Genomic DNA, 25,046 nt, shown 5'->3' with positions numbered 1-25,046 from the left:
GGATATTGTAGTTGGTCCTATTATCGACTCTTTAAAGTCCTACTTTTTGGGGGCTCCACACTGCTCTCTCTGAAACTCACTTTATTCAGACTCTCATCTTACCCCAGCAGAGAATCAAAAAGATATTAGAGGGAAATAGGTACTCAAGAACACTGCTGAAGGTAAACACTAAGAAAGTACTGTAGGCTTTAGTCTTGTTTTTATTCTCTACTTTTGCTGAATAATACTCGCCTTTACCTATATGGTATTGTTTATACTCAGCACCACACTTCTTCAACCATTCATCCTTGACGAACTTCTCCCCTAGGCTCCATATTTTTTTTTTAAAAATCACAATCTTTTGTTCTCTGTTTAGATTCTCTGGATTCACATAATTCATGGGCCTCAACCCTTGCTGGGAATGGTCTGCAAATGATACTGGCAAGTGGTTAACTCCAAAAGGCAATGCATAAAACTGGAGTAGTCACAAGGGCCATGGGTCACCCTTGATCATATGGCTATTGCCTGGAAGAGATGGGTAAAGTGAGGTTGCAGGGTGGGAGATGGAAATTAGGGTCATGCAAGTACAAAAGCACCAGGAGTGACTGAGTAAATTAGCAAGTTTTCAGGTATTTTTCTGCAAAAATTACCTTACAGTGAGTTCCTTCAATTTTCCTCTTCTCATCATCAATGATTTTGTCAAAGAAAAATTTTTTTTTCATTTATTTGTCATGGAGAGAGGACAGCTAAGATCTAGCTTACTATACTTTCTACCATCTTCCCAGGATTACAGATCATATGTTCTTACTGAAATTTGATCTATTTTTCAAATTGTGTTGGTAGAGTCTTAAGAGTATTAAATTTTTATGAATTTTAGTGGAGTAGGGATTATTTGTTAACTAATTATATCATTTTATTGCTCAAAAACCTGCAGTGTCTCCACAATCCTTACCAAATAAAATTCAAACTTTCTTTATCTTGATATTCAAATACTTCTATTATCTAGATTCAACTAACCTTTCTAGCCCTATTTCACATTAATGCCACTCTATACTCTAAGCAAACTAGATTCTATCCCTACTCCTACCCTACCCCACCCACCCACCAAAAACTTGTCCTGATTGCTTAGGTTAATGTCTTTCCCTGCACCAATTATATCACAATAAAATCCTACTCATTCTTCAAGGCACAAGTCTAATGTCACCTCCTCCATAAAGGCTTCCTTTACTAACGCTGCACACCACCCCCCTAGTCAGAAGTAATGACTTCTTATGATTTCTCATTCTACAGATGCTCTGTTAGGTACCAGTTACATTCTAATTTCAATTACAATTATCGTCTACTTGTCTTATCTCGCTTCTGTGCTCTTATGCAGAGACCAAATTTTACATTTATATATCTTCTAGCACCTATACCAAAGTACCTTTTACACAAAACACCACAGTTAATAAACATTCTTTAAAAAATGAATCAGTCAATGAATGTTGATATTAGAGATAAAAAAAATGACATTACATCAAGGTGAAGAAAAAAGAAATAAAGAAATATGGGTTGCTTTGGAAAAATCTTAGATCTTTCATGGAAATTTTATACAAACATCCTAAGAAAGATATAACCCCACATTTTTCCTATATTCTATGCAATAGTTTGGAAATAAAAGCATGTGAAGAAAGAATTAACTTTCAAGTCTCAGAAAGAGTGCTAACCTGGTCATTAGGAGATTTGGGTTCTCACTAGCCATATGACCTTAAACAAGTCTTTCTGACTTCCTATACCTCCGTTTTCATATTCATAACATGAAGACAGTAATCTTCAGTGGATATGTAGTCAGAGTATAAACAAGCAGTACTGAAAATATTTGCCATGTACTAATATGAAAGACTGCTCCAAATAACTAATAAGAGAAATATAAATGAAAACAATTTTGAGGTTTCATCTCATACCAAACAAACTGATAGAGATGAAAAAAATCAATGGTATAACAGCTAATGAGAGAAAGACACACTAATGCTTTGTTGGAGAATTTATGAATTAATTCAGCTATGCTAGAATTCAATAAGAAGGTAAATAAATGTCCATAACCTTCAAGTTAGAGATTCCACTACTAGGTATATACCCCAAAGAGGAAACAAAAAAAAAAAAGAAAAGGTCCCATATGCACATAAATATTTATAGTAGCACTTTCTGTGGTAACAGAGAGGTGCTCATCTATTAGATAGTACTTAAAAAAACTGTAACATATATGATATAATATTACTATAGTAAAAATAATGATGAAAGAAATGATGAATATGAAGAATTCAGGTAATCATGGGAAGTCTTACATGAACAGATTTGCAGCAAAGTAAGAGAACTAGGAAACAACATATGTAATGTCTTCAACAAAATAATTGGAAATAACAACAACAAAAAAATGAAATTGAACACTTTGGAGTTTAGCCTTGGGAAAGAAATGGGAAAATATCCCTCTCTCCCTTTTTAAGGAGGTGAGAGACTAGGGGTGTTGACCGGCAAGTATTTCAGACTCAGTTGGTAGTTTTTCTGTTTTTTTCCTATTTCGTTATTTGTTCCTGTTTCATTATATGTTCCAAGAGATTGCTTGCTGAGTAGGAAGAGTGGAATGGATAAGATATATAAATGAAGGTGATGTAAAAGCAAAAGATACCTAATTTTTTTTAAAGGAATAGAGTCCAGAACATCTTCTAACCCTAACTCCTATGGATTCTGTGACCTTTTTCTGGACATAGGAACTGATACCACTATTTAATTCAAAAAAACCTTCTGAAAAAGACCTGAACAGTAATTATGTTTAGAGACAAATCACTTACTAGTGGGCTTGGCAGTTTTTTTTAAATTTTGGGACAAGTGCAAATATAAGTACTAAAGAAAAAGAAAAACAACAACAACAACAAACATTTATATGGCTAGCACTTTAAAGTTTATAAAGGGTTTTACACAGAGTACCCTACCCTGTGAGAGAGTTACTACTGGTATTACTTTCTCCATCTGATGGATAAAGAAATCCAGGTCAAGAGAGTTTCAGTTTCAGTGATTTGTCCTTTGCCTTACCCTTATATTGTCCTTGGTTCCGTAGATGTGGCAACATCAAGGGATTACAGGGGAAGAGTTACAATATAACACCACCTCAAATACTGGTGTAATTAAGCAATTAAAGCAAACTTAATAACTTTTTTCATCACTTCCTAGAGTTTACCTTTATTGTAGAGACGAGAGCTTCTTCAAATATTTGGGGGTAAAGAGAAACACAATATTAGCTGGTCAGCATAATAAAAGCTTTATTTACCTTGTTAATTTCAAATTGGCTTACTGGGACACTACCATTCATCACATTTTCTCCAATTTCTATTAACCGTTTCTGAATGTTGTCCACAATTGTGTCCCTATTCTGGTCAGAAAGAATTTGACCAATGACGAAACTGCAAAAGAAATAGGTTAAAAGGAAAAGTAAAAACATATTTCATTAAAATAATGGCTAGAAACAAGATAAAATTCTATTAGCTCATACTATAAAGGCTATTCCTATTTGTTTTACTTACTGCTAAAGCCTTTAAAGGGACCCTTTCAAAGTTGGTAGCAACTATGATGTCTGGCTTGGCATTTTGAACCTATAAAAACTTCACATAGAACAGAACTAGGATGTGCATAAAGGTGTGTCCAATAAAAAACGAATGTGAAGCCACAAAAGCCCTCACACCCCACATAGGTTAAAACAGAAAGATGATGCTGTTCTCTTTGTTTATAATACATATCTACATTCAATCCAAAAACTTCAACAAGATGACTACAACCTGGGTGAGTACGAATGAGAAATCCTTCAAGAATAAAATAAACAGTTCTCAAACTTTTATTTGATCCTCCACTTCTCCCCAGTGTTCTTGCACTTCATGCTATATCACAACAACCTTAGAGTACACTCCTTGGGGGGTGGGGAAGACTGGGAAAAGCAATAAAGAAGCCAAGAAAAATGCAGAGCCAGAGTTTGACAGCTGCATTATAATTTGTCAGAAAAAGAACTCTGACAAAAAACATTTGTATAGCTTTAATTAGTAATACATTTCTAACTCAGAGAAATTTACTTCTATTATGATGCATCTTTTCTTGGAAAACACAAAGCTGAAGAAAATAGTTTAATCGACAGTCTATACAAAGTCTTTTTCATCTTTCAGTACATTTAGGAGCTATAAACTATTTCAAACTACATTTCATACAAAGCCAACAGTGAACTATAACTCAGATGACCAGTTCTATGCTATCAAGAATAGTCTCTTTATTAACATCAAATGTGATCCCTATGAAAGTTGAATGCAATAAATAAATTGAAAAACAGGGAAAATATTAATATTCCCCAAAATATTTTAAAATAATTAAAAATTATTTACTCAAAGTTCTGACACTTTCAACACTTAGGACTTCAATAACATCTAAATCAATAACATTTGAATGCAGAAAAGTGCCTGAAGCACCTTTGAAGAAAGGACTTTATACTGGGATGATTTTGCATGTGCATGTGTACATGTACATGCCCAGGTGCAAACACACATTCCCAGTTCTTTTTATTGTGTTTCCAAATTTTAAGTGTCAGTCTATGGGCGTTTGTTTGCGATATCTTAACAGTCAAAACTTGAGGGGATTGACATGACTCCAGCATGATATTTACAGATAAATCTTGGGACTAAAGTACAAAGTAAATAAAAATTATCTTTCAGATATAGGATAAAAGAGTGACATCCAAGGGATCTACGTGACTACCACAATGGTGGAAACTTCCTTAAATGAATGGCTTAAGTTAACCTCAAAACTGTTCTGGCTACAAAATGAGTACTCTCTTATGCTTAGCCCCAATGGGGCTAAAAGAAACCTTCAGATACCACACACATGACTTTTCCTGCAATTAAAGTACATAGTTCATTAGGAAGATAAAAAAAAAAAATCTGAAAGATATCAAAGTTGTAAAACTCTACAATGCAAGCATTTTATCAACAAAAATTTGACAGATACAATTTACACTGAATATCTTGCTACTGGATAAATTTAGCTCTAAGTATTAATGTACTTTCAAAAATCAGCTCTTGTTAACCTAAGAATTATGAATATGTGAATATGTAACCAGTTAATAATAGCAACAAATAAGCAACTGCCCTCACATGAGACAGAACTGTAGGTGTCCTTCACAAATGTCATTAGTCTCCATGAGCATAGCAAGAGAGACACTTCACTGCCTAAAATGGCCCCCCCCCCCCAAAAAAACAAAACTGAAAGTTGAACTCACTTTCCAGTTTCCTTGGCAAGATCACACCAATCTCTTCGAACTATGTCTAGTCCTTTCAGCTCTTGTTTGGTGACATATTTCCCATCTGAGGTTGGCTCCACCACCAAAGCAGCATATTTCTTTTTCTTTAGCAGGAGCAAAGATTTGAAAACTCCATCAATATCTATCTCGAGCATCTTGTACAACTTGTTCACCTCACTTTTAACCTGTGAAAATGTCCACCATTAATACAAGTCTTTAAGATCAAAAGATGCACATATATATTTCATAAAATTAACGTAAACAGACTTTTCACTGTCACCCTGTTCTAAACCATTCTGGGACTGTTTTGTCCGCTTGTAAAGGGTGTTTCCCCTCCTTTGAGAGAAGGAAATTGTTTGTTTAAGATGGTGACAACACAATATAAGTTTTTATATGTATTCTGAAGCAATAAAGGCTCCAAGTCCAGACCTGATGGAGCACTGCTCACACCTCTCATAAGAGAGAGCCAGGCTCACTAAATTGGCATAGGCTCAGAAACAGAGAGATGGTAACCAGGTGACTTTTTTTTGGCTATTACTCATGAAGCATGGAGATTCCATGCTCTGTGGAGAGAACAATTAAGTCATAAATCCCTTAATGTAACAAAAATGGAATATAATGGCATTGTTTTTTACTTAGTATCTGTCTGAGTAGGATACTACTCCCAGTATAACCAGAAAAAAAAAGTTCAATAGATGCAGCACATTATCTATTAGGAAATTACCATCTTGAATGGATGCACTTAGTCTGTCAACAAACATCAAGCACTTACTAGGCAGTCAGGCATAACATAAACATGTATGATACACAAATACAAAGTTGTATGAGCACATCAAAGGACCAGCAGAGCAAGCAACTCAAACTATATAAAATAACTCACACATACTTAGTTGTGGGCAGTTAAGTGGCTCAGTGGATAGACTGCTGGTCCCAGAGTCAAAAAGATCTGAGTTCAAATCCAGCCTCAGACACTTAGTAGCTATGTGAACCTAGACAAGTCACTTAACCCTGTTTGCCTCAGTTTTTTCATCTGTAAAATGAGCTGGAGAAAGAAATTGCAAACTACTCCAGAATCTTTGCCAAGAAAACCCCAAATGGGGTCACAGAGTCAGATACAACTGAACAACAACATATTTAATTGTGGAAAAAAGTGTAAAATAAGTAAAAATGTCTTTGGTACCCTCTTAGGAGTACTGGCATACAAAAGAACATCCTGTCTCAGAAAAATCTTCAAGACGCAAAGGAATGTGAGAGTGGGGATGATAATTTTGTGCAGATGAGGTCTACACAAACTAAATAAAAATAATTTTTAAAAATTCAAGCATATAAGTGCATGTACCACCTATCTGTTCATTGTATGCATGAGCCTCAGATTTAGCTAAGTGTTCCCCAAGGACATTCCCGACAATACCTCTAGCAAAAAGCTTAAAAAGACTAATTTACACTCCACGGGCTTCTACAGGAAAGAGCGATGACTTTTAGTAAGACCTATCTAACAGACAGATCCACCAGCACCTTTACTCAATGACAACTTGGCAAGAGCCCTCTAAAAAGATCACCAATATCTGCTATCATGCGTATGTCTGTGCACACGCATGTGTGCGTATGTGTCTACACACAGTGCATATACGCTGTATAACACACACACACACACACTCAATCCAACACAATTAACTTGTATTAAGTTCCTAAATCAAAAGCACTGTCCTAGGAACTGAGGGTATAAAGATGGAAAAAAACATAATATGTGTGTTTAGATTCTGTCCATGACACAGACAACCTATGTGACACTAGGCACATCACTTAAACTCCTCTGCACTGAGTTTCTTTATCTGCAAAATGAGGAAGTTGGACTAGATGCATTCCAGGTCTCTTCCAGCTCTAGATCTATGGTCCTATGAATCTGTGACCTTAAAACTCAGTGCCAGGCTAATGCCTTAATTGACTTCCAAAGCTCACAGACCATTACCCACTAGGGGACACACAGGAGGTTATTAATCCATTAGAAGCTTTTAATCTTTACATCTGCTTAGCTAGTTGGACAGACTGCAGTTGCATGTGCAGAGGGAGTGAATGATGAAGGAAAAGGGTAAGCTATAAATATGTGAAAGCAAACGGTAGAAAATGATCTTTACTCATTTTCAATAAGACAGGACATCAGGGCAAATAGGAAATAATCTACATGAGGCTAGATTATCTAAGAGGCAATCAGGTCTATGCACGAACTACTTGTTAATTCAGGGTACAGAGGATAAGACAAAAGTATCCTATCACCCCTAGAAACTCTGTCCTGTGGCCTGGTAACAAAGGAATTTGTAGAGACAGTCCACGAATGGTAACCTCAGGTAGAAGGAACTTCTCTTTGCTCAGAACTATGAAGGCACTTGCTGTCTATACAACTCTTTTAACACTTGTAACTACTGATAACTTACACAGCACTTTAAGACTTGTAGGATTTAATATATGCAAAGCATGTTACATTTTGCTGCTAGTTAACATCTCATTTATACATCTCTTCTCTAGGGTTGGTTTTAGCCTCTTTACTTTCCCCAAAGTATCCACCACAATATCTTACATATAAATACCTTAATAAATTATTGGATGAATGCATGTATCAGAATATATTTACTTATTTTTTTAAAACTTCATTTTGCCTCAAAAGAGCATTGTATAGACCTTCTGACAAAAAAAAAATCAAGCATTTTAATTATTCTAGAGCCATAATTTTCTTACAAAAGACATCAGACATGACGTGAGCATATTTAAGTATTCCACAGTATTTAGCATACTTTTAGATCAAAGAGGAATCTGAGGAAAAGCAATTCCTTTGTGTTTTTTTTAATATATTTCCACCAAAACTAACAAATGAAAGAAAAGCAGTAAACTAGCTAAATGAACTAGGGATGGTCACCCTAGGGAAGAGAAGATTTAAAGATTTAAAGAAATGATTTTAGCCTCTGGCTATTTGAGACATTATCACATAGAAAACTAGACAAGTTTTTCTTGGTCTCAGAGAAATGAACTAGCACATGTGGGATGTCAGAGAGATTCACATTATGTCTAGATACAAAGAGGAACCTCCTAACAATTAAGGCTATCCAGGGCAGCTAGGTGGCGCAGTGGATAGAGCACTGGCCCTGGAATCAGGAGGACCTGAGTTCAAATCCGACCGCAGACACATAACACTTACTAGCTGTGTGACCCTGGGCAAGTCACTTAACCCCATTGTCTAGCCACAAAAAAAAAGGAAGAAGAAATTAAGGCTATCCAAAAATGGAATGGGAAACTTGGAGGGGCAGCTCAGCTCATCAGTATTAGATGTGGAATCAAATCCCAATCTACTACTTATTAGCTATGTGACTTTTGAAGCCATTTAACCACTCTAGACTTCAGATAGGTCATCTGAAAAATGAGGGAATTGAAACAGATCATCTCTGGGATAAATATATAATCCTATAAATTTTATTGAGTTGAGAAAATGAGAATCAATTAAGGAATGCAACTATGGACAAAATCACTTTTACAATACACAATACACCTTTTACAATACACCTTTTACTTGATTCCTGCATGTCCAAACACAACTCACAAAAACAGATAAAACAAACAATTTCATTAAGTGTTTTTCACCTTGTTCCCCAACTTGAAGACTTCTTCCAGATTGGTGCTATTAGTATTTATCATAATTGAATCTGTATCTCCATAAATAACTTCAAGGTTCATCTAAATGAAAAGAAAACATGTTGAATATGTACATAGTGACCTTTAATTCAAAATATAGCTAAAGATATTCCATATATCCCATACTGGATAACTTAAAACCAAAATTCACCATTCAAGAGCAAGACTGGTTTTAAATCTTCACTTGGTTTACCCAATATACTTGACTTATTAATTTAATGAAAAACTAAGGCTCTAAGTATAATTCAGAATAGTAAACAGAAAGCAAAACACAAAATATTTCCACTTACTTGCTCTGAAATAAAAAGAAAGTGATGCAGCAAAATAAATATAACATAGATAGAAGAACTAAACTGCAATTTAAACAACTAAGAATGGATAAGTAAAATATTAGAATATAAAAAAAAAGGATCTTCCTGACTCCCATGTACCACCATGATAATTGGTTATAATAGCAGCTTAAAAATCTGAAACGTAGTACTTTACAAAACATTTCAGGGGCACAAATCCATGTCAAACCCTTACTAGTATCAAACACTATTTAGCAGAATATGAAGGGTGCCAAAAAAATCAATCATAACAAACAACACTAGAACACATACAGCATAAAGGCCTGTAAGTAAACTCTAATTAGCACTGTTGCTAATTTGCCTGAAACACTCACATATAGGCTTCAAGCAGTGGCTAGATCATATCAGTGTTGGTAAAAGAAAAAAGCTATAATCCATTAGTGAGGATTACAGTAGTAAACTAGGCATCCTAAGAAGTGATTTCCCTCTGTTTGGGTTACAATTTTCTTTGAATACAAAGACTTCACCAGGTGTGATATTTAAGAATTGTTGTGTAATGAAAATGTTCAGTATTACCTTTTGCACCATCTCCTTGGTATGCATCAAAATCTAAATATGTTTTTTAAAAAAAGGCAAGATTAATGTATTAGAAAATTAGAAAACAGATATATAAACATACCTGCAAAGCATAAACATAAAACTCCCAATGTTCTAGCTTTTCCAAAACAAACCACTTCTTACAAATGGTTACCCAACCACCCCTTCCACTGTTCTACTCCATACAGTAACAAGAAACTAATAGCATCTAAAAATTTTTACATGAGAATCAAGTAAAGTCTGCATATTTTTGTTCTTTTAATAAGCTCTTTCTAGAAATGTATATCCATAGGTAAATAATTATTGGCATTTGTCTTTTTGAAGAGGGTATTCTATAAAACTTACAGGAAAGAGAGAGAAAAAGATACTCTTTCCACAATGAAGCTTTCCTAGATCTCTTTGCTACTTTTCCCTTTCCTTAGCATCTTCACAGTACTTTTTTTGCACCTCAGTTATGTTCTTCTCATAGTCTGTTTAGTATTCTGATTATCTGTACAGATCTCTTCTAGTAACCAGTACAGTAACATATCATAGTAAGCACTTGCTAAATGCCAACTAAGTGAATCAATGACACTTTTTCTGGTAAAGTGAAGATCTTGTGAGGAGTTTGGCAAGAAAAACAATGCCATCTACTGCAATGGACTTAAGTTCTCATCTAATATTCTCTCTAAATCTCACTCCAATAAAAGAGCTGCCACCAACTGTTGCTCTTTGAAGGAGAAGTGTCAGAACTGCACAGAAGAGCCATCTCAGTGGGCTAGCTCTCATTTAAATTGCATTCATTTCTAGCCACAGAAACCCAAGTAAACATCACCACCAGCAACCCTCGAAGCAACAGAACAACTCTGTCAACTACACTTGCCTATCTATAGCTCTCAGAAATGTTTGCTAGAATTAATAATGCAGATAATAATTTAATGGACACAAATATTTATTTTTGTGTGTGTACTCCCTTTTTCTGAGAAAATTCCACCTGGATGTATAGAAGGAGTATGCACACTGAAGAAACATCAGATTCAATATAATATCTACCGTTCAAACATTATATTAAATCATGGCAAGGAAAAAAACACAGCCTACCTTTGTACTTAACAATAATTCACATTTGAACAGTGGGGGGTGTAAACTTCATAGAAAGTGCTTGTTCAAATGACAGTCCCACAGATAGCTCTGAAATTTCCTCCAATTTAGCCTGTATACATCTGGCATATAGAGTTGTTTGTATGTTCTCACCCACATTAGAATGTGAGTTCCTCAAAGGCAGAGACTGCTTTTGCCTTCTTTGTATTCTCAAGGTTTAGCACAGTGTATAAGTAAATACACTTAACATATAGTAAGGACTTAATAAATGCTTTAATACTTATCATTATTCATTCTTAAAATAACAACAACAAAATATAATACAGAAAGGGTAAACACTTACTAGCTATGGCCCTGGAAAAGTGAATTAATCTGTGTCTCAGTTTCCACAACTCTAAGATGAGAATAATAACAGTACCTACTTCACAGGGTTGTTGTGAGGATGAACTGAGATAATATTTGTAAAAAGCACTTAGCACAGTGCCTGGCAAGTAATAGGCACAATATAAATGCTTATTCTCCTCCCTTTCCTCCCTTAGAGAAAAGTGGCTAGGCTTTGGTTTCTTCTTTTGATTTTTATTCTCAACAAGTTCAAAAGGGTCTATTTGAATTTTCCATAATTTCATCAGTGAACAAAATTTTAGCTTTCTCTATGCCAGGGTTCTTAACGTAGAGTCTGGCACAATTTCCAGGCATCTGTGAACTTAGATCGGGAAAAAAATTACATCTTTATTTCAATATAATTAGTTTCCTTTGCAATCATTTTATTGTATTTTATGCATTTAAAAATATCATTCTGAGAACAGGTCCCCTACACACACAAAAAGCTAAGAACGTTTGGTCTATCCTGACAGTTGTAGTCACAGAACGTTGGAACTAAAAGAGGCTTTAGCTATCATCTAGTCTAATCTATTAATTTTACAACCAAGATCAACTTGCTCAAGGTTCCTTAGCTAGTTAGTGGCAGAGTCAGGACCAAGACTCTTGGCTTTTACTCAGAATTCATCATTAAGGTCACTTTATAAATTTTTTTCAATTTCCCAAATGTTTTTAATTGTTTTAAACTGGTCTGTATATGGACTTTTTAATGTCCACCCATAGCCTTTTAAAACGTTATCTAAACTAGGAACAATTTTAAGGTGCATGAATTAAAATTCCTTTATTTACCTTAATGACCCATATATTTTGTCAAAGACCATTTTTTCAGCAAACCAGACTAGGAGCTGTGGAGTCATCTCTGCCTATTCAATCAGTCACTTAATCCTAGTGATTCTTCCCTTGTGCATATTCCCATCAGCATCCTGTCCAGGCTCTTTAGCACTGCAAGCCTGGACTACTTGCAAAAATTTCCTAACTGGTCTTCCTGCTTGTATTTTCTCCCTGCTCTAGAACCCCTTGCAAGCCACAGCCAGGCTCCTCAGAAATGTTAAATGATGTTCTACTGCCAAAAGAAAAAAGCTCCTCAGCCTGGTATCCAAGAACCTACAAAACTGGCCCTGACAGGCCTCTCATCTAACCCTTTGCACCACTGGTGGTGCACTGTCTTCTGATTGCTCTGTTACATCCATCTCTGCACGTCTGCATAAGCTGCCATACACACTCCTCTGTCATCAAGGCACTAAGTAACAAATTAAGTTATTTATCTTCCATATTTAAAATATACAAAGAAATCTATTACAGAAAAGCATAAGCCAATACCATTGGGAAAAGTAACTCCAATCAAATTTATCATGATGGAGATACCATCTCTTTTCAACACATTTCAATTGTTTCCTGCTCAAAGCAGTAAGCAGAACTATCAGTCTGTAGAGGATCTGTAATCTTGTTCCATCTTTGTCACTGACAACTTTTATGACCAATGGCAAAACTCATTCTTCTCATGTGTAAAATAAGTGGTTAAATTAGATTATTTCTAAGGTCACTTCCAGTTCTAACTTTCTATGATACTTCATACACCTGAATGACTGAAACTCCCTGGTTCTCAAAACTTCCACCTTCATACACTGAGAGCCACTACCAAGGTTCTCTAGTGGTGGTACTAATGATTCCACAGCAGCTTTTTTTTTTTTTAAGTGAGGCAATTGGGGTTAAGTGACTTGCCCAGACTCACACAGCTAGGAAGTATTATGTGTCTGAGGCCGGATTTGAACTCAGGTCCTCCTGACTCCAGGGCCAGTGCTCTATCCACTGAGCCACCTAGCTGCCCCATCACAGCAGCTTTTAAATGAATTGTGGTTTAGGTCTACAATCCTTACCCTCTACGTTAAAGCAGTTTTTGCCCTCAAATTCCTTACCAAAAATTATCAAATTCCTCCGACCAAAAACAAGTTACAACATTCCTGGACCTTAGTTTTCTTCATCTATAAAAGGAGAAGTGAATTAAATTACTTCTAAGGACCCTTTTCCAACTCTAAATCCAAGAATCTAGGAAGCAAATCTCCCCTGCCCATCCCCACTAAGTCAATTCCCACAAAGGCTAACTTAAATATTTCTCTATAAAGCTGTCCCACAGCCTAGCTCTACAGCTGCAGACAAGGGGCAAAGGAAGTTTTCTCAGTCTCGTGCTTAACAGGTTATATTAAGGTGAGTTTGCCCCAGTGTCTGCTTTGTGAAAGTCCAGGAATTGGCTATATTTGCTGAGAGCCCCAAAGTGAGGGCTTTAACTGCCAAAATACATAAGCCATTTCCAATGTGAGAAGATGCAGAATGGTGTAATCTGTATTCAGAAAGGGCACAGATTTGAGTCAGAGCTCTGTCCCTTATTAGCTGTATTACAGGCCAGTCACTTAAACTGTCTGAGTTAAATTTTACTTACTTATACAGTGGACATCATAACACAAGTTCTACCTATTTCACAGTATTACTATAAGGATCAAATATGAAGAGGAGAGTGCTATACAAATGTAAGCTAGTATGGATGAAGATTCAAAACTCTTCCTAATTCTAAGCCACCATTTTTATTAAACCTTCTTTGATTAATCAGAGTAAAGATATCTAGATAACCCCTTATCCACAGTATCTAAACAAGGCTATCATCCCCCCATGAAGTGATGAGGCTTGTTGTTATGAGGATCAAATGAGAATATCTATAAAGCGCTTAACATATCATAGGCACTTGACAAATGTTTGTTTGCTTCCTTCCTTCTCATAATAAGATTGTTCTGTCAGTTGTACATGGTGATATGTCTAATATTTAATTATCCCTTTTTCAGATGTTTAGGTTTCTGCCTATGTAAATGTGGTTTTAGATGGTAAAATTTTCTAAAAGCATGAACATTAATTCTGAACAAATGCCTAAAACAGCATCAGCAGCAGAGGTGCCAAATAAATGCTTGTCTGCAAAAAAGAAGTTAAAATTTTTCAGCCCAAAATAAATATGTTGTTCCAACTTCTCTGGCCAACTCTTCCGTATAACACAGTCCCCAAAATAAGATAAATACACAATCCCTAAAAATAAATCAAATTCTTAAAGTTCAAACTGTGTGATTATCCTGAAAGCAACAATAGTCAGAAGGGCTTGTTAGATCATATTGTTTTTCCCCCCATTTAAAAAGTTTGACCTCAGGGAAGACAATGCTGTATGTGCACAATGGCAATGCAGGTATTATAATTACTAGATGACCGCTCTCAAGTTGGCTTCACAAAGTACCAGTCATAAAATTAAGGCTACACCCAGCTGACAGAGGATCACTTCTAAGTGCCAGCAGCAAGAAAAAAGAAGGTTATAAAGGCTTACTAAATTCATTAATAAGGCAGTCTGCAGTTATCTGATTTCACAGCAACACCTGCATATTTATCTACTCATTACCAATTGGATGATGGAATTTTTTCAAGCACATTTCAAAAATCTGCCAACTTCAAGTGTAAAAAAATAAACTTTGTGGTTAATTTTTCCCTTAACAAAGTACAGCTGTTGAGAATAATTGTTCAAGATCTTACCCTGTAATGTCAACTGCAGCAGAACAAAGAGTATTTAATTAGCAAATCTATCCAGTAATTCAACACCTATTATATAAAATGCCTTCGTGATTTTATTCAGGATAATTTGCTAAGAGGGTTATTACTGACATTCAGATGGAATTTAAAATTCCTACGCAAGTCGAGTCATAATAGCAGTAATGATCTCCCCAATCAGGAGATTCTGTGTCACACAAGGCTCTCTTGCAAAGCAGCAGCCGATTTCCTGACTTCTTAATTCCTGGGCTCAGCTCAGTGAGAGCCCTTCATGCCGATATTTCAGTCAGCAATACATCTTTAATGGGACTCTATTAAAATACCTAGAACAAAAATGACTTTTTTTTGTTAACAAGAATGACAGCACTGCCATCATATCAATCATTGTAGGCTAGGCTGAACAGTGCAGGATGGGGAGGAGGGGAACGAGGAAAAGAAGAGAGCGGGAATTAAAATCAGATGAAAAAGTGTCTTAACCAGGCCTCTAAAAGAGGAGTGGGAAGTAGAAAGGAAATCCAAAATGCACTGCTGATTCTGTTTTCTAAAGAATAAATCTATATTTTCCTAGGCAGGGAGAATGTACCTCTTATTTGTCTAGTCTAGAGGTTACTAAACAATAGGCACATAAGACCAATTACCAAAAATGGCACTAACCTGTAAAAGTAATCTCTAACATAACAATTATGCCTTCTCCATATTTATATTCTGCTAAAATAAGATATTATACTAAATGTTTACTCATGCCAAGACAGACTAAAATAGTGCTTATTGGTACATTATACAAGTATCAAGCAGCCACTATTTAAGAAGTAAAACATAAAAGGACAATTCCAGACATCTAAAACATCCCTAACAATTAGCCCATTTTTATATATTGTAGGTATCATTTAGATATTATATACAGCAAATATACTAAATATACCAAAGTCCACAAACTTAACTATAAAAATCTAGACTATAATTGAGCAACTTAATGGAAACCTGAAGATGCTAATGGTTTGAGGCTCCTTCCTGCAAGAACGCACATATAAAATTGGAAATACATTAGAGAAATTTTTAGAAACCACACATTAGGAAGCCTCTTCTCAAGTCCTACTTCAATGCCTCATCAAGGCATGGCGGTAACTGAGTTCTCAAAGGTTATGCCAGTGGAGCACAAGCTCTAACAGATGCTATAAAGCTGGAGAGACTGTTTCTGTCATCCATGAACCTAGTCATGTTCTTTTTCTTGTCAGTGCTCTCTTCCCCTCAAAATCTCTGGTGTGTACATGTTGTATCCTCAAGTAGAATATAAGCTCTGTAAGGGCTGGGACTATATGTTTTCTTTGTATATTCAGGGCCTTCCATATAGAAGACGCTGAAAAAAAAAATGCTTATCAATTGACTGACGGATTCCAGTAAATTACTTACACCCAACGTATCTCTCTCCATTGCCCTCTGGATCCCCCATAATAATGACTTCAGAAGAGTATAGTGTTATATGATTCCAGACAAATGGTGTTAGCACAAGATTATCGGTGTTACAAATGTAATGTTTCAGGATCGTAGCTAATGATTGTTGAAAACACCATGCTTTTTTATAATCTAGCCCTCTTCCTTCTATGAAAGCCTGGACCGAGCACTGTCCATCTATAGCGTTTGTCCAAAACATACACATTGAGGGACTAACTCTACATGTTGCCCATCTTAACTAAATTTCACAGTCGAGACGACAAGCATTCTTCATTCATTTGGTTTTTCCCGTTAGTCCACCTCTTGCATGATTCTATAGTATTCTGAACCTTGATGCAAGTAGCATAATAAAGAAGGTCTTGGAATCAGGAAGACTTGTATCCATATCCTAAAATCCTAGCTTTGGCACTAGCTGAGTGATCTAGGACACATGACTTTTTGTAACTCAATTTTCTCATCTGTGAAGTGGGGATGATGATAACAACATTTAGACTACTTACTCTATGTGGTTATTATGAGCAAAATGCTTTGCAAATTCCAAAGAGCTACATAAAGTGAATTATTTTCACACAGAAGCATCTGGAAATATCATTCATTACATTACATTTTCCCTTACATTAATTCTTTCAAATATTATAAAAGAAATTAACATTTTAAGAACGATCCACGTTTACTATACAAGTAAGATAGTACAAAAGCTGTGTGACTTAATTAGTTGTATGTTAAATTTAAAACTGGATAATTGCAATAAGTACTTTAAGGCCATTTAAATTACTTATAACATTTCATATTGATATATACATCCTCCATCTTACTGCTGAAGTGATATTTCCAAAGCTCAGGTTTGACATGGTCATTTCCCTTCTCAAAGGGCTACTGCCTTTGGAATCAAATACAAACTTCCCTATTTAGCATTTAGAGTCCTCCACAATTTGTCTCCAGCCTGTCTTTCTAGGCTTATCATATTTAATTCCCTTTCATACATTCTGCATTCCAGCTAACCTACTTACTATTCCTACACAACATCCCATCTATTTCCCTTCTCTAGGACTTTGCACGGGCTGTTGTCCATGCTTTAAATGCACTCTCTCCCCACCTCTATCTTAGAATCCCTACCTTCAAAGTTCAATTCAAAGCTACCTCCTCTATTAGGCCTTTCTTGATACCTTCAGCTCCTTACTTAGCCCTTTTACTTTACAGATGAGAAAGCTGAGTTGCAAAGTGGTAAGACGCCTTGACAAGAGTCACACAGTTGGTTAGAAGAAAAAAATAGCAACAGAACACTAGGCTCCCTGACCTCTACCCCAGGGCTTTTTCCACTAAGCCATACAATCTTCCTGGGTCAGATTATTTTTTAAAATTCTACAAAGATGAATACGTATCTCTCAGATTATTCCAAGGACAGATGAGCGCCTTCCCATAAAAATAAGCTGAAAGCAAATAGTAAAACATGAAACACTCATGGATACCTCCATTATCATATGATTCACTTCATTATGCAAATCCCTATTTCTTCAACTAACTTTCTTAGCTTCTAGGCATGACAAATTCCAACTACTGCAAACAATCAACTAGGCCTGAGGGCTATCTGTAATCTTGTAAACTTCAAGCACTAAAGTCAAAGATCTCTGGAAAGAGGAAAGATTAAGCTTCTGTTGGTAGTACAAGATCTAGGAGACTGGCTTTTTAATGCCAGAATCGCTGACTGATGAACATGCCTACCTACCTCCAGTATAATGGGATTTTAAAGATGGTTTAAAAAAAAAATAACAACAGTTCAAGCTTGAATCCATATCTAAATCCTAACTTTTCCCACCTAAGAAGTAGTGATTCAGTTCAAACACAGTACATTGCAATGCAAACAAATACTCAAGAAGAATGCGTTTCTACTTCAGTGATGGAGACCCCTTAATTATAAACATGACTAACAAATGTACTTCCCCCATACTTCCATTATTACCAAGAATACACTATTTAAAAAAACACCTTAATTTGTCATTTAAATCTTCTGGCATCTCAAGTGTACAAAATTTAAAACACTTTTGAATAAACAATACCATTTGAAATATTTAATAATGTTTATATGTCTTTCTTATTTTCCTACAATGAAAGGATTCTGATTTTGATCTAAGTAGTTAGAAATTCAGCAACTCTACACCTTTGAATCTGTGAAATGAACATTTGTGGAAGAAAAAAAATTTGGGGGGGGAACCTCTTCTTTCAGTCCTTTCACTTCTCCCCTAATTCTATTCATCTGTTTGCTTGTTTCAAAAAATCATCTTTACCTTCTAATTTTATTTAAAAAACAGTTTTTGCCCCTAAATAAAACATTCAAATTTCCATTCCTTCTCCCTCCCTAACCATCCTAAGCCACACTGCTGAGTTGCATCCTCATGTTTCAACTATTCATACAATTTACTTGACCTCATTCCATACCCTATTACAATTACATCTGAAATGAAGCCCTGTAGAGGTGTGAAAGATGCCTTTATAAACTCATTTAACCAAGCATGTTCATTGGTGGGAGACTTCAGATTCTTACTAAAATAACTGAGTCCAAAATTAATCACTAATGGCTAAACTTTACAACGCTAAATTTTACTTTAAAAGTAAAGATATTTATTAAAAACTGAACTTTGAAACTATGCGTTTATTTATTGCCATAAACACTACTAAAAATTCTCAAGTAAACTCTAGGAATGAAGGTTGCAGATTTTTTAAAATCCACATAACGCCTACAAGACTGAAAACACATATTGTGCAGTGGTTCTTAGCTCGTTTCCCTACTCTAAAGCTTCAGCCTATCAGGTGGAATTTCCTTCAAAGCAAAGTTAAGTGTCAGAAGGCTCACAGTCTTTGCTTCCTGATTGACTTCTCACCTAACTCACGTACAGGGCTAATTAAGACGTGGCCAAACTGTGTCCATATCTTAGTTAACATTACTGTACAAGCAAGTTTTATACAACCTGATTAAAATTAACTAAAAGTGTCTTACTTCAGTAATCACTTAACGAAGAATGAATTTTACATTAGCAAGGTCAAGCATGCCCTGTCCTCAGTGGAAATGAAAAGGGCTTATAGTAATAGGATTTATAAATCTACCACATTAGGTTAATGGCTAAATGATTTACAAGTAACTTTTCTCCTCTCCTCCCCTCACTCTCTAACTCGTAAAAAACTATGCTTGGCATTTTCAACTAGCGCCAAACACAGAGGAAATAGTCTTTTTATTTTTGGAATTCTGATTTCTGAAGAAGGAATCGGCATCAACCACTAACTCTTGGGAGTTAAATACATGAGAGTGCAAATAACCAAATAAATAAAATCATCTAAATGGCCCGAAAGTTTTTAATTAATCAATCATAACTGCTTATTTTGGAAGAAGGAACCAGGCTGACTATTGTTACATAATGAAGTTCAGCAACAGAAAAATTGAAATCACAACTACACTCACAACTAAAAGGGCAATTAGCATTCTCAAAACTTGAAATATCTTTTTTTCTTTTAAATAGTATTTTATCATTATTAATGACAACTTATGACCTATTAAAGATAAATTTCTCCTTGACTTAAGTGTTTCATTTCTTAAAAGAAAAAAACAATAGCACAAAATACTGAAAAATGTTTAACTTTAAAGATAGGAAGATTATAAACAATTGGCCACCCAATAGTAAAACTTAATGTTGGCAAGTGACTGAATAGTCTTCATTCATTAAAAAAAAAAATAAGTTTGTTTTTTTTTCCCATCTCTAAGAAGCATCTGCTTTCTCTCATCCTATTTACCCAATTAGTGGCCAAATCTCTTCATATCTACTGCCCTATCATCTCCTGTATCCAACACCTTCTCTCCACTCACACAGCTACAACCTTATTTCAGGTCCTCATCACCTCTTATCTAAATTATTGCAGGAGCCTTCCATCCCTGGCCTCAAGGCCAGTCTATCCTCTACAATGATGCCAAAAGTGATTTTAAGCACAAATCTTTCCACGTCATTCCCTTACTCAATAAACTCTACTGCTTCTAGGATGAAACATAAATTCTTATGTTTAGTTTTCAAAGACCTTCACAACCTAGTCGCATCCTATCTTTCCATCCTTCCTAGACAGTATTATCAGATTATCAGTAATCTACTTACCATCTACTTATATGAAGTATTTCCTGATCTCCTAATTGTTGGTGTCCTCTCAAACTAGCTTGCAGTAAAGTACTTTGTATTCATTTGTATTTATTCTTTACATACTTACATATGCACTTTTCTCCCCACTATAAATGGGAATTTCTCAGTTCTCCTGCGTGCGTGTCTGTCTATGTATACTTTTGCATGTGTGTACAAAAACATAGATTCAAGGATTGTTGTTGTTGTTTTGGGGAGAGGAGCAAGGCCAGACAGACCCAGATTTTTGTTCAGTCACTTTTGAGTCATGTCCGACTTTTCATGACCCCTTTTGGGGTTTTCTTGGCAAAGATACTGGAGTGGTTTGCCGTTTCCTTCTCCCACTCATTTTTACAGATGAGGAAACTGAGGCAAACAGGATTAAGTGACTTGCCTAGGTTCACACAGGTAATAAGTGTCTGAGGCCAGATATGAACTCAGGAAGATGAGTCTTCATGACTCTAGGCCTGGTGTTCTATTTGCTATGCCACTAGCTACCCTTGTTAATAATTCCCAGTGTGCAAACTCTCTCTGCCTATGCAAGCCAGAAACTCATCTGTAATTCATCCTAGAGACCATAAGAATTAGTGAGGTATTGATGGAATGCAGGGTACATTTCTGGCTTTTTGAAGCTGACATCACTAACAACATCCTTGTTCTTCCACATGTCCACTGTCAGACACTAAATGCTAGGTTGGATGGATGAAATGATCTGACCCATAAAGCAATTTTTTCTGTGATAATGTTGGCTTATTTTTCCTTCTGCTAAAGGCAGAACTGGACTTTTTAATAGAAGAAACAAATAACGTGATGAAATGGAAAATTTAAATAGCCCTAAGTAGTCAACTCACTAAAATATAGTGGTCACCACCTTAAAGAAAGTCTTCTTGCATTATTATTTGGGTTTGCATTCAGGAAAAGGAAAGGAACTTATACTAAATTTCCAAACTTAGTATAAAGTACATCAATGTCCTCAGATAAGACACTGTAGAATAGAAGATGGTAAAGAAGAAGGAGCCAGTTAAGTATTTTGCTGAAGTAATGAACGATTGTACTGGAATTGGTTTCACCCTACTCTAAATCTAAAATCTATGACCCCCATGGTCCACATTTTTTTCCCAGCTCTCTCCTAATCTGTCTTAGACAAGATCATGGATCTAGAGCTACAGAAGAAATCTCAGGTCATTTTAACTAACACACATTTTACAAGTGAGGAAAGTAAGGCCCAAAGAAATCAGTTGACTTACACAAGATTGGAAGAAGTAGCACGTGTCAGGGCTAGGATTTTTAACTCAAGTCCTGTGATTTCAAGATCAGCGTTCTTTTCACTACAGGTAAGACTAAGAGTCCAGTATGGAAAAATGGAGTATTAAATATGAATGTGAACGGAATGAATTCACCCACAAAACAGGAGGGTGGTATAATGGATCATAAAGCAAAACATAACGCAAATGTTAATAAGTAAATAATCTTAATATGCTAGAATCTCTTTTTACAGTAATGATAAGAACACACGGAACACAAAAAACTTTAGACTGACAACAACAAGGTAGCAGTTTGGGGATCTATCCCATTATTTTTCTAGCATTTTACTGTTCGCTTTTCAACTACCTTCCCATCCCCTTCACAAATCAGATACACATTCTTTCTGTCACAACATTTGTCTAGTGTCACACAAACCTGTGGCCAACAACAAACCTGATACAGGGCTGCTGAAGTCAGACTATAAGGCACCACACAGTGACCTTTAACAAGAACGATACTAACAGGTGGCTGGTGCCTAATACAAACAATTGTATTAAGCTCTCAAAGAAGCACCAAAGAGGAGAGCACAGTTTTGTCATCAGTAACTGAGAACGCTGAAAGCTGGTAACAGAGGTCCCTCCCATCGATTCCTCAATAGTGGCAGGCAAAAGGCAGGGAACAACTCTCCTGTCTTGAACCAAAATGAGAGTGTCGATGATCTCAACAGGAGGAATTAGCACCAATCAATTCACTTTCACAAGCCAATGAATTAGAACGTTTCCTATATAAGTACTGTTTTTCTTGCCAGCTTTCTACTGCATTTGGAAAGGGAAATTCTTAAGATTTATTTTGGTATCATTTATTAACGCTCATTAGAGCTAGAACTTGATAACAGTCCAGTGAAAACACATTAACAGGTTATGGTAAATTATTCAGCCCCTTCATCCTTTTGGAGATGTTCAGAGGTGGAATGAAGGAGAGAAGAGGCAAGAATACACGATATACAGGTGTTCCTAAATTACATTCTTTATATCCTGGAAGAGAAACTAAGCTATAAGTGATTGAATTAATTGCCTTATTGACTAATTAGATTTTTCTAACATCAATCGTCTCAAGTTAGTCACAGTTTTCATCCACCTTTAACCCCAGAACAAGGCACTGTTTTGACAGAAAAGACAGCTGTACCGTAACAGGTGGGGTAGGAGGCACTGGTGCTGCTGCAACCTTTTCTGAAAGACAATCACTTCGACCACAGTCCAAAAATTCCATCAGGTGCAGAAAACCAGACAGGACTCTTGCTCGCTACAGGCAAACAGCCCATGTATCAGGCTACCCATCCCCCAGAGAACCCATTATAACTCTGTCATAGTAAGAAAGGGGATAACGACACTCTTTGGCTACTACCATGACCTCCCCTACTCCCACCCTCCCAAACCATCAGCTGGTAACCTAAGGCATGTCACAATGCAAATGGCATAGTCAGACTGATCTACACACCACTGGCACATTGGTCCCCTGATGAAGAGGCCAAGTAGTAGATCGAGTTCCTGTCAGCTGCAAAAAAGCCGACACTTAAGCTGCTTAGAGGTTTCTCATTCTTTATTTTTAAAATGGTAGGATGGGTTCAAGGACATGGTTGCCTGTCAAGTAAGAAGAGACTAAGAAAAAAGGTATAATCCTTGTGAGTGAATATATAGAGCAAGGAGCTTTGAAATTTCAGAATTGCTTCAGAAACAGAGCACATGAGACTTTAAAAAAATGGTATATAAATGTATAGCTCTTTGGGAAAGATGGAAGTTTTGTTTTTTTTCCCAAGGAAAACATAAACTAAAATAATTATTTCCCAATTCATTGGCACTTAATTCTCTTACCACTAATGTTAAATACTGATCTTCAGAAAACCATAACGACAGGAGAGGAAGGCCCAATATGCTATGACTCATTACTTTAACCTAGTGATCAGCTCTGAACTGTACAACTGATTTTTTAAAAGGAATTAAAAAAGATTGTTGGGGGAAAAGAATACATCTAAAGAAATTCCAAAAGTTGTTGTTGTTTCCGCTCTTCTACCTCATTCTCAACTAATTCTCACAAACTGTAGACCAACTGAATTTTGATGTGTAAACTGCTTTTGACTCTATTTCATTTTACGCAGATAAACACTTTTTTAAAAAAAAAATGCAATCTGAAGACACCCTTTTGAGAAACTAAGAAAACAGATGTGGAAGCCATTTGTTTAGATGAAGAGGAATTTTCGCTTTTATAGGAATACAATGATTCATGAAAAGGAAAAAAGTCTGTCATCAAGTTTGCTTCAATAGATACTATTGGGTTTGAGGCAGCTTTCTAAATATGGCCATTGCTTCTCTTCACATCTCATCTCTCCTGAAATATCTCAACTACTGCTAACAAACATTACTTTTATTGTTTTTGTTCTTTTACATTTTCTGCTTAGCGTATATGTTATGGAAAAAACCTGACATTCCAGTATCATGTATTTGCTTCTCTAAATTAGATAGCTGTACAAAGTATCTTTGGCCTCATTTATCTACTATGATTATGGCAAGTTCAGATCATCAGAATATTAGTGGTACATCATAACGTGTCTTGAAGTAGCAATGTTTTCCTTAAGAAATGGATGATGCTTCCCCAATTGATTAATGGTCAAAGGATATGAACAGGTAGTTTTCAGAAGAAGAAATTAAAGCCATCTGTAGTCATATAAAAAAAAAATGCTCTAAATCACTATTGATTAGAAAAATGCAAATTAAAACAACTCTGAGGTAACACCTTATACCGATCAGATTGGCTAACATGGCAAAACAGGAAAATGATAAATGTTGGAAATTGGAACACTAATGCATTGTTGGTGGAGTTGTTAACTGATCCAACCATTCTGGAGAGCAATTTGGAACTCTGCCCAAAGGGCTTAAAACTGTGACCTTTGACCCAGCAATACCACTACTAGTTCTGTATCCCAAAGAGATCATACAACAAAAGAAAAAAAATAACAAGCAGTATGCTTCAATCTGCATTCAAACTCCATAGTTCTTTCTTTGGATGTGGATAGCATTTTCCATCATGAGACCTTTGGAGACGTCTTAGATTCTTGCATTGCTGAGAAGGGCTAAATCTGTCAACATTAGTTATTGTACAACGTGTCTGTTACTGTGTACAACAATCTCCTGGTTCTGCTCACTTCACTAAGCATCAGTCCATACAAGTCTTTCCAAGTTTTTCTGAAGTCTGCCTGCTCATCATTTCTTATAGCACAATAGGATTCCACTATATTCATATACCACA

The 25,046-nt window shown here is 35.9% G+C and overlaps 1 protein-coding gene across 3 annotated transcripts in view; it reads right to left on the bottom strand.

Annotated features, from left to right (window-relative positions):
* The window catches only part of POLA1 (DNA polymerase alpha 1, catalytic subunit), a 330,831-nt gene that overhangs the window by 214,114 nt on the left and 91,671 nt on the right, over positions 1-25,046 (bottom strand). For 2 of the 3 annotated variants that reach the window (XM_027845456.1, XM_027845458.1), the window contains 4 exons: positions 9,838-9,870; positions 8,921-9,013; positions 5,270-5,475; positions 3,284-3,416 (listed from right to left, as the gene is read on the bottom strand). In XM_027845456.1, the coding sequence (XP_027701257.1) occupies positions 3,284-3,416; positions 5,270-5,475; positions 8,921-9,013; positions 9,838-9,870 (465 nt within the window). The remainder of the gene's footprint in view (positions 1-3,283; positions 3,417-5,269; positions 5,476-8,920; positions 9,014-9,837; positions 9,871-25,046) is intronic. The other variant, XM_027845457.1, reaches the window with a different exon arrangement.

The sequence above is a fragment of the Vombatus ursinus genome, unplaced genomic scaffold (assembly GCF_900497805.2).
Source record: "Vombatus ursinus unplaced genomic scaffold, bare-nosed wombat genome assembly UNPS02014962.1, whole genome shotgun sequence".
NCBI lineage: Eukaryota > Metazoa > Chordata > Mammalia > Diprotodontia > Vombatidae > Vombatus > Vombatus ursinus.
Note: the sequence above shows the minus strand (reverse complement) of the source record. Positions and strands in the feature narration are given on the sequence as shown.